This window comes from Setaria viridis, chromosome 5 (genome assembly GCF_005286985.2).
Source record: "Setaria viridis chromosome 5, Setaria_viridis_v4.0, whole genome shotgun sequence".
Taxonomy (NCBI): domain Eukaryota; kingdom Viridiplantae; phylum Streptophyta; class Magnoliopsida; order Poales; family Poaceae; genus Setaria; species Setaria viridis.
In genome coordinates this window covers 36,528,845-36,538,935 of record NC_048267.2, presented here as the reverse complement: position 1 = coordinate 36,538,935, position 10,091 = coordinate 36,528,845, and the positions used below count along the sequence as shown (strand labels likewise).

The 10,091-nt window shown below is 44.6% G+C and overlaps 1 protein-coding gene and 1 non-coding gene across 2 annotated transcripts; one reads left to right on the top strand and one right to left on the bottom strand.

The window, feature by feature from the left end:
• Nucleotides 1–4,524: 4,524 nt before the first annotated feature.
• On the bottom strand, nt 4,525–4,663 carry LOC117859390 (small nucleolar RNA Z247). The gene has a single exon (XR_004641186.1). It is a non-coding gene; the product is annotated as a small nucleolar RNA Z247 (small nucleolar RNA).
• A 1,210-nt stretch (nt 4,664–5,873) lies between these two features.
• LOC117854927 (pentatricopeptide repeat-containing protein At3g58590) lies at nt 5,874–9,743 on the top strand. The gene has a single exon (XM_072293710.1). It carries the CDS (start codon nt 6,511–6,513, stop codon nt 8,485–8,487), a length of 1,977 nt encoding a protein of 658 aa, XP_072149811.1. The 5' UTR covers nt 5,874–6,510; the 3' UTR covers nt 8,488–9,743.
• The last annotated feature ends 348 nt before the right edge of the window (nt 9,744–10,091 follow it).

Genomic DNA, 10,091 nt, shown 5'->3' with positions numbered 1-10,091 from the left:
ATTGACACAGCATGCATGCAGGGCACAAGGCAACCTAACGTGCCAGCGATTCCAACATCGCCCGTCGGCCGTCGTCAGATCGTGTTGGCGGCGACCTGTACCTCCAGGTCGGCAAAAAGAACGCTAGTTTACTCCCCCGTGCATGTATCGGCGAAAGATTGGTCACTCCTGCCGATCGAGTGCTTCGTACACGGCTGGCAACAACTTCTGTCAGCTGCCTATCCGCGTGCATGGACGAGGACGACAGGCACGATCGATCGATCGATTAGGTGTGAGATGACGGAAACCGGGGGATTTTGAATCGTTGGTCGCACCGACCTTTTATCCGTTCCTTGCGTGAAAGGCATACACTACCATTCTACCAAGTATACAATGGCCGCCGCCGGAATGGAGTCGTAGCTTGTTGGTAGGTTTGGTCAGGGTTTATATTGGGATTAAGCTTAGACCCTGTTCCGATCCGATTCCCGTGCACTGCGTGTATTAGGGTGTATGACATGCATCTGATATTAAGGACGGCGTTTTCATAATGCTAGCCAGGTGATATGATCAAGATGTAAAATTAGAGGAGCGGAATTGTAGAACACCGACGTCCAAACTCAGGCTGTTAATTGGTATGAGTTGATCACGGGAGAGATTACATATATATAGCTTGAGTTGCTTGGCCAGGACTCATCTAGATATTCTAGTTACAACAGATTCAAACCGTATACAAAAGATATACAACATCTAAACTACCTAAAAAGTCCTGGCGCACACAATCAGATCTCTTTATCTAACACTCCCCCTCAATCTAAACTCCTCAAGTTGGGATTGTGATTGAATATTTACGGAGGCCGTACAACAAGCGGTTTTGTAAACCCATATGCCACGTGATATTTAGTTGAAATAAATTCTATATCAAGTAATTTTCTGGTTACTCGTTCTCGAACAAAATGATAATCAACTTCTATATGTTTAGTACGTGCATGAAAAATAGGATTGGCTGAGAGATACTTAGCTCCAATATTATCACACCATAGCTTTGCTACTCTAGGCACTTGAACTCCCAATTCTTCCAATAAGATTTGTATCCGCATAATTTCAGTTGTTGTGTTTGCAAGAGCCTTGTACTCAGCTTCAGTACTAGATCTTAACACCGTTGCTTGTTTGCGTGCACTCCTGAGACAAGGTTGAATCCAAAAATACTGCAAATCCTCCGGTAGACCGTCGATCATCTAAGCATCCTGCCCAATCAGCATTTGAGAAAGCATTCACTAGCAACGATGTAGACTTGCAGATATTTAATCCCAGCTTCCATGTGTGCTTCAGATACCTTAGTATCCTCTTTACTGTTGCCCAATGTGTTGTACTTGGATCATGCAAAAACTGACACACTTTATTTATTGCAAATGATTTGTCCAGCCTTGTCAATGTCAGATATTGTAACGCACCAACAACACTTCGGTACTGAGTTGCATCATTCGGTCCAAGAGGGTCTCCTTCATGAACAATAAGCTTCTCTGGAGAGGACATTGATGTATTAACCTATTTGCAGTCACTCATTCCAACTCGTTTGAGTACATCAGAAGCATACTTTCCTTGTGTCAATACTATGCTGTCCGACACTTTGTTCACCTCAATACCAAGAAAATAATGCAACTCTCCTAAATCCTTTAGAGCAAACTCCTTGTTGGGATCATGAAGCAATGTTGCAGTGGCACTTTGAACCGAACTAGCAACAATTATGTCATCCACATAAATTCGCAAGAAAATAATAACTCTTCTTTTGTTATAATAGAATAGAGATGTATCTGCCTTTGATGAGTTAAAGCCTAACTCATATAGTTTAGCACTTAGCCTGGAGTACCATGCTCTAGGGGCTTGCTTGAGTCCATAGATGGCTTTATCTAGCTTGCACACATAATGTGGTGACCCATGATCTGCATATCCTGGGGGCTGTCTCATACATACTTCTTCCTCTAGAATTCCATGAAGAAAAGCATTGTGTACATCTAACTGACGCAGGCTCCAACCTCTAGACACAACAATTGATAGAATAATTCTGATAGTAGTGGCTTTAACAACAAGATTGAAAGTGTCTTCATAGTCTATACCATACCTCTGCTTAAAAGCCTTTGCCACTAGCGGAGCTTTTATACTTATCCATGTCGCCATCTTGCTTGTGTTTGATCTTATATACCCACTTGCAATCTATAATGTTACTTCCCTTCTTAGGAGTAACTAAATGCCAAGTTTTATTCTTCATCAAAGCTAAGTATTCTACATCCATAGCTGCCTTCCAATTCTTATCACCTAAGGCTTCATCTAGAGTTTGTGGTTCACCAGAAGAAGTAAAACATCTGTATTTAATTGTGCCATCGGTGTATACCTTTTCCTTGTCTATTCCACTTTGAAGCCTTGGTTTTTCTGTATCCTCTCCTGCTGCACAAGATCCCGCCAAATCATCATTGCGATCAGACTGAGGCAACACCTATGTTTGGGTGGGAGACGACGTTGTTGCTTGCGCTGGAGGAGGCGACATGGCAACCCCTGATTCCTCCTCAACTGGAGCGCCCGACCGGGCTGCGGAGCGGGATGGGGCTGTCGGCGATGTGCCTGCACCGGACAGGCCGCTGGCCACTGGCGCTGTACACGTGCGTGGGGAGATAGGATCTTGCATCAATCTCGATGTTGATTCTGGAACTGAATCAGCATTGCCTTCCGTGCTAGGAGAAAAGGCTCCGTCCACCCCGTTTCCTGCACCATCAGAGTCCAAATTTCCTCCAACAAATTCATTAGCAGATGCATTATTATGAGAATTAAGCATATGATCACCCATTAATTCTCCCCCTTGATCAGATGGAAGAAGATCTGGAGGTAGAAGGGATATTTCAGATCTGAGACATGCTCCAGCATTAGGATGTAGAAGAGAGAAAGGAAAAATATTCTCATCGAAGACAACATCTCTAGAAATATAGACCCAGCCAGTGCTCACATCAAGGCACTTTGTAGCCCTTGTGAAGGTTGTTGTACCCTTAGAAAACGCATTGCTTTTAGCGAAATTGCAGCTTATGAGCATTGTAGGGACGGAGATTGGGGCAGCACGCACATCCAAAAACTCTAAGAGAGGTATAATGTGGTGCTTGATGAAACGGACACTCTAGAGGCATCTTGTACCCAATAACTTCGCTAGGGACCCGATTGATTAGATATGTAGCAGCTAGGAAGGCTTCATCCCAAAATTTAAGGGGGCATGGATGCATGCGCTAGGAGGGCTAAACCCACCTCAACAATGTGACGGTGTTTCCTCTTAGCAGCTCTGTTTTGTTGATGTGCATGGGGATAAGAGACAAGATGTGAGATTCCAATTTTCTCAAAAAAGGAACGAAATTTTTGGTATTCTCCCCCCCCAATCTGTCTGAACAGATATGATATTTTTATCAAAGAGCCTCTCAACTAGATTCTAAAACTCATGAAATTTTTGAAAAACTTCTGATTTGAATTTAAGGAGATATATTCAAGTGAACTTGCTATAATCATCAATGAAACGAACATAATATTGTCTCCTTCTAACAGAATTTGGGGCAGGACCCTAAACATCAGAAAAAATAAGTTGCAAAGGTTGAGTGGAAACATTGAGCGACTTTGGATAGGGTAACTGATGGCTCTTGGCCCTTTGACAAGCATCACACACTGACTCTTTATTTGACTCAATGCAAGGTAAACTATTATTGCTAATGACTTTCTCAACTATAGGAACCAAAGGATGACCTAAACGACTATGCCACCTCTCAAAGGATGGCTTGACAACTCCAAAAGCTTGCTTTATTGGGGGTGGTGCAGGAACAGGGTAGAGCCCCTTGTGATAGCGCCCTCTAAGGATGATGTTCTTTGTGGCCTGTTCCTTAATAAAAAAAATAATCAGGGTGAAATTCAAGGAAGACGGAGTTATCTTTAGCAAGACGATGAACATATAGGAGATTCTTAGCAGCTTTTGGAACATGAAGAATATTGTTTAAGTGTAGATTGCGAGTTGGGGTATCAACAATAGAATGACCAATATGCTTAATTTCCATACCTGCACCACTGGCCGTGTGGATTTGATCATTGCCCATGTACCTGTCACGAGTAGACAGCTTCTCCAATTCGCTAGTAACATGGTCAGTTTCCCCCGTATCCGTGTACCAGTTAATGTCGATGTTGTAGGAGTTCATCACCGCAGCAACATGTCGTTCTTCTAGCACATAGTTTTCATCAAACATGTGCCAGCAGTTCGACGCCATGTGTCCAACCTTGAGGCAGACTTGGCATAAAGGACGCCCATTGGCATCAACGCTTGGGATGTTGGTGAAGTTTCTGCGCTGTTGCTGGTTCTGGTTGGAGCGTTGTGGGCACTGCTATTGACCACAGCCTCCACGCCTAGGGGTGCGGCCACCACGATTGCCGCCACACCAATGCCTCATTGGAAACCACCATAGCCACCTTTCCCTGTAGCATTTACAGAAGAGGAGGATCCACTACCTCCTTGTTGAAGCTCTAGCCTAGTCTCAAATCTTAATAACTGTGAGTACAATTCAGAGAGAGAGATAGGTTCGACCCTAGTTACAAGAGCAGATACTAAGGGATTGAAATCGGGATCAAGATCATTGAGGATGTAACACATCATCTCTTCATCTTCAAAAGCTTTTCCAGCTGCTGCCATCTCATCACCGAGGCCTTTCATCTTGGTGTAGAACTAGGAGAATGCTATGGACTCCTTCTTGGTTGTAGCAAGTGCAAGGCGAATGTTGATCGTCCTTGCTCGAACATGGGAGGCGAACATCTCCTCTATCGCCCCCCCAAGCTTGCGCTGCCGTCTTCGCTGTCGAGACTTGTGGCAGAACCTCCTTCGACAATGTCGAGAGGAGAAACCCTAGAACTTGCTGATATGAGGCAACCCAATCCTCGTAGGCTGGGTTTGGGACTTTCACTGTCTTGTCACCTTGCTTCTCATCGATCTCTTCTTGGGGTGGCAGCCTTGCGCCGGTGAGGAAGCCAAAGAGACGAGCACCTTTGATCATCGCCAGCATCTAGGCTGACTAGACGCCATGATTCTGGCGAGACAGCTTTTCGGAGGCTTGAAGACCGAGCAAGGGATTGGACGGGAAGGATGATGAACTAGCCATCTAGTAGATTGATCCTAATTTTTTAATGCTCTGATTACCATGTAAAATTAGAGGAGTGGAATTGTAGAACACCGACGCCCCAACTTAGGCTGAGCGGTGATTGCGTGTTAATTGGCGTGAGTTGATCACGGGAGAGAATACTTATATATAGCCCGAGTTGCTTGGCCAAGACTCATCTAGATATTCTAGTTACAACAGATTCAAACCGTATACAAGAGATATACAACATCTAAACTACCTATAGAGTTTTGGCGCAGCGCACACAATCAGGCACACAATCAGGTTATAGTTAGATTGACTCTATCTCTTTATCTAACACAAGACACTAATGGTTAGTACTTTACACGTATATAATGTTGCAGATTTGATGAGTTGTAGAGACACTAATGGTTAGTACTTTACACGTATATAATGTTGCAGATTTGATGAGTTGTAGGGGTGGATCCACTTCCACTGATTTCTAGGCTCTCTACGAATTACAAGAGAGATCTTCAAAAGTACAAATGAGACCAATCTCAAACTCTTTATTAATATAGGCGGATATTCTAAGAAATGCTACTACTTTACTCATTTACTCAACTATTCTCCTATTTGAATAGAATTGTGTGCCCGTCAAGAATAAAGGTAGGATGCACAATGGGTATAGCGCAAGAGGCGTAGGATAAGAAACAGTTGGGAGAGGTCAAATTGGTGACAAAATTCATCGAAAAGGAGCAATAATACAGTGGCGAGTGGTAAACCTTTTGCATTTCACTTTTCTTTAAAACTGTTTTTTCACAAATGTGAACTCCTAATGGAAACTCTTTTCGAAAAATGAGTCGATCCAGCGGTTCGTCATGCTGCACATCTTTCTGGATCTTGTATCTCTTCGATCACAAATGTGAACTTGTAGCAATGGCATGGCAAGTTGAATTGGGACTTGGGGCAGTTGGGCCTTGTTTCGCCAGTATGGTCCAGTCCTTCCTTTTTGTGCTGTGCTGGCCTACAAGCCCCTAGCTAGGCCCAAGTACGGCATATGGGATGTTGTATCATTTCCAATTTTCCATGTTGAGTCAACCGCCCAGGCATGCGCCAACCACGGCCGTGCGAGCGAAACCCTCCTAGCTCAGCGCCTCAGCCGAGCGAGCAACACAGATTGAGCGTTCGTGGGTCGTGGCTCACATGCTGATTGAAGAAGATCCACACTCCGCCCGGCCACGTCTGACGTCTAACAATTCATCAACACCGTTTGGCCACAGGGCCCAGCCGAACGGCAGCAGAACGCTCGCGCGCCGCGATTCTAACTTCAACCCACCTGCGCCGCGCGCCTCCCGGCTCCCGCCACCTCCCTCATGCCGCGCCCGCCGGCCGCCGCCTGCTCGACGGGATGCGACCGCCGCTTTCGGCTTCTCTATTCAACTCCCTCATCGCCTCCCGCGCCCGCGCCGGCCGCTCAGCCGAAGCCCTCTCGCTCCTCGCGCGCATGCTCGCGGCTGGGGTCGCCCCGACCGCGTTCACCTTCGCGCCAATCCTCTCATCGCCTTCCGCCACCGCCTGCTGCGCGGCGCAGCTGCACCCGCACATCCTCAAGAGCGGGCTGCTCCACTGCGAGCCTTACTCGGGGACGTCACTGGTGGGGTTCTTCGGGCGTAGTGGACGGTTCGACGAAGCGCTCAAGGTGTTCGGTGAAATGACGGTGAGGAGCGTGGTCACCTGGAACTGTCTTATCTCTTCGTTCGTGCAGTTTGGACGCTCGCACGATGCCCTGTTCTGGTTCAGGGAGCTCGTGAGAAGCAGTGATGGCTTATCAGACGGCTCTCTTGTTGCAGTGCTGCCTGCGTTTGGGTCGCCGGTGGAAGTTCATGGTCTCGTGAAGAAAACTGGAATGGATTCCTTCTCAGCAGTTGCAAATGCATTGTTGAGTTCATACTGTACCTGTGGTTCTATACAAGTGGCAGAGAAGATGTTCAATGAGTTGGTGTTTAGAGATGTGGCTTCTTGGAATACAATGATAACTGGTTTTGCGAGGAGCAACGTCCCAGAGAGAGCATTTGAGCTTTTCTTAAGTATGCAACGTCAGGGTGATTTGCCAAATGAAACAACATTTGCCAGTGTTCTTTATGCCTGCGCCAGTATGAATGGACACGAGCATGGGAAGTTTATTCATGCAAAAGTTATCAAGCGAAATCTCAATACAAGTGTCTTTGTCAGCACCTCACTGGTCGATTTCTATGCAAACTGTATTGGTTGGAGGGATGCACATAAAGTATTTAAAGAGGTTCCTGAGAATAGCACCACGTGTTGGAATGCTCTGATTTCTGCTCACTCTGATAGTGATGGTCCAACTTCTTTGGTTATTCTGAGAGACATGTTACGATCAGGGATTAAACCGAATGAAGTTACTTTTTCTGCATCTCTCAAGGATCCATCGCTTTTGGCTCTCCAGCAGATTCACTCATTGGTGACAAGATTGGGTCATGGTGGTAATGACTATGTTTCAAGCGGTTTCATATCATCTTATGCTTCACATGGCGTTGTTTCCGATGCCTTGACTTATGGAGTTGCACTGGATCCTTATTCTTGTAGTGTCTCCATGAATGCTTTAGCTGGTGTGTATAATAAAGCTCGCAGCTACAAAGAAACTAAGGAGCTACTTTTACATCAGCAATCTAGAGATACTGTTTCATGGTGCATACTTATTACTGCTTGCGCTCGCAATGGTGATTGCATTGAAGCTTTTGGATTTTTCAAACAGATGAGAATTTTGGGGCACCGTGCCGATAACTATGTATTTGTGAGCTTGCTGAGCATTTGTACAAAAAACAACAGCCTTGATCTCGGTAAGTCAATTCATGGGCTTATCATCAAAACCAATTCCGGTTGCTCTGACACTTATGTTGATAATGTGTTGCTAGATATGTATGCTAAATGTGGTAGAATTGAAGACTGTCTCAGAGTCTTTGAGGAATTGAAAGATAGGAACCTTATCTCATGGACAGCTGTGATTTCTGGCCTTGGACTTAGTGGTTTTTCTCATAAGGCCTTGGCATGGTTTAAAGCAATGGAAAAGGATGGCTGCAAACCTGATAAAGTAGCAATTCTAGCAGTCCTGTCAGCTTGTAGACATGGTAGACTTGTGAAGGAGGGGATGAAGATATTCAAAAACATGAAAGCTGATTATTCAGTTGAAGCTGAGATGGAGCATTACATATGTGTAGTGGACATGCTGTGCAAGTGTGGTTATTTGAAGGAAGCTGAGGTTGTGATTAGAGGCATGCCTTTCCAACCAAGTAGTGTCATATGGCGCACATTCCTCCAAGGATGCAAGACATATGGTGTAACAGAGACACAAGTGTTTAGCTAGCAGTGGATCAAATAGAATTCTTCTTGATAAACTGTGGAGGTGTTCCTTTTGTCATGTTAACCCATGAGTCTTGCTGGTAGTTCAATGTTTAGAATGTTCTGGATCATGTTCATTTTTGGTTAGCTTTGCACATAATGAAGATACTAGAAGAATAGAAGATATATAAGATCATCACTCCTGTTTTGGTTCATCCATTTAGATGTTGACTTATGCACCCTCATTAGTGAAGGTTTTCTGGCAGTGGCACATGCAGTAACATTGCGGTTTGCATCTTTGTTTTCCCACAAATTGGTTTGTCTTTATTCATACCATCTTAAGTTGGTTAATTACAAGACTTGCCCATTGTTGAAATCTCGCATATAATGTGGGGTTTGGGGAAGGGAATTTCTAGACAACCTTACCCTTGCTTTCTTCGTGAAGGAGGCTGGCTCGAGACTAGGGTCTCTAGGACACAAGTGGAGAGACTCTACCGCTGCAGCAAGCTCGCCCTCCTCTAGGTCACACTTATTATCAATCTCACATCACACAGATCATCATCCTGCATTCCACCATTCTTTGTGTAGCAGCAAGATGACGGCTTCTACGATGTTATCACCATGATTAGGCTTGGCCGCTTGGGCAAGAACAAGGAAGAGGCACGAAGGATGTCTGCTATTTTGGTAACCTGGGAACATAGCCCTCAAGATCCAGCCATTTACTATAACTTCAATGACAATGCACCCTTGGGCACTTGAATCTGATCCTTGCCCTTTTGAAAGTTACAAGGGAAGGGAGATGTGCATGCCCAGGAAGCTAAATGGAAATGAGTGCCAAGGTACATATCCCAAGGGATTGTGTCGTCACTGATATTCAAGTAATCCATGGAATATGAAGAACTGAATAATCATGTCATGGCTTAAAATTGTAATGAGGGTGAAGAATCTACTGTTATACTCAGATTCAGTTTATTTACTGAAAAGGGCACTTCCATCCCTATTGGTGCCAAAAGGAGGGTAAAAGGAAACAATAATTGTTTTGGAATTGCCAAGGAGCACTCAGCTGTGTTAGTCAATAGAGAGGTTAAAGCGACTGGAATGGGTTCAGTAAGTTAGCATTTATTACTATGCTTTGCTTGAATCTAGCTGATGTTGACCTGCACTCAATGCTTTAGAATGATTGGAACTTTGAGGATACCTGTTATACCATATGTCTTTGCTACTCAATGTGTATCTGAAACGTGGATTCCTTTTTGACAAACAAGTAATTCTTATTTGTGACCTCTTGGTTTGCTTTGGAATGATTATCCCATATAATTCTTCAAGCTGTCGTTTCGCAGTATGAGGAGGTCAGTCGGTTGTTGCAAGTTAGGATGTGGCTAATCGTTGCAAATATGATAAAGCACAGGTCTAGGACATAGGCACCTACTAACACTCTGAGGTACCTGGGGCTTTTGACGAAGCATGCACATTAGCAAGGCAATAAGGCTTATATAGCATCCAAGCAATGGCTCTTATTGGCTATTGCTTTCCTTCCAGCTGGGCACTGTCTGCATAATGACAAAGGTGCTCGTTAAGTAATTGTTGGTGATGGAGCACACTTGTCTTGATACCTGAAAGGTGATTTGG

Bases quoted from the DNA above. Each gene is read 5' to 3' on its own strand.
- LOC117854927 (XM_072293710.1), top strand. From the start codon at position 6,511: ATGCGACCGCCGCTTTCGGCTTCTCTATTCAACTCCCTCATCGCCTCC.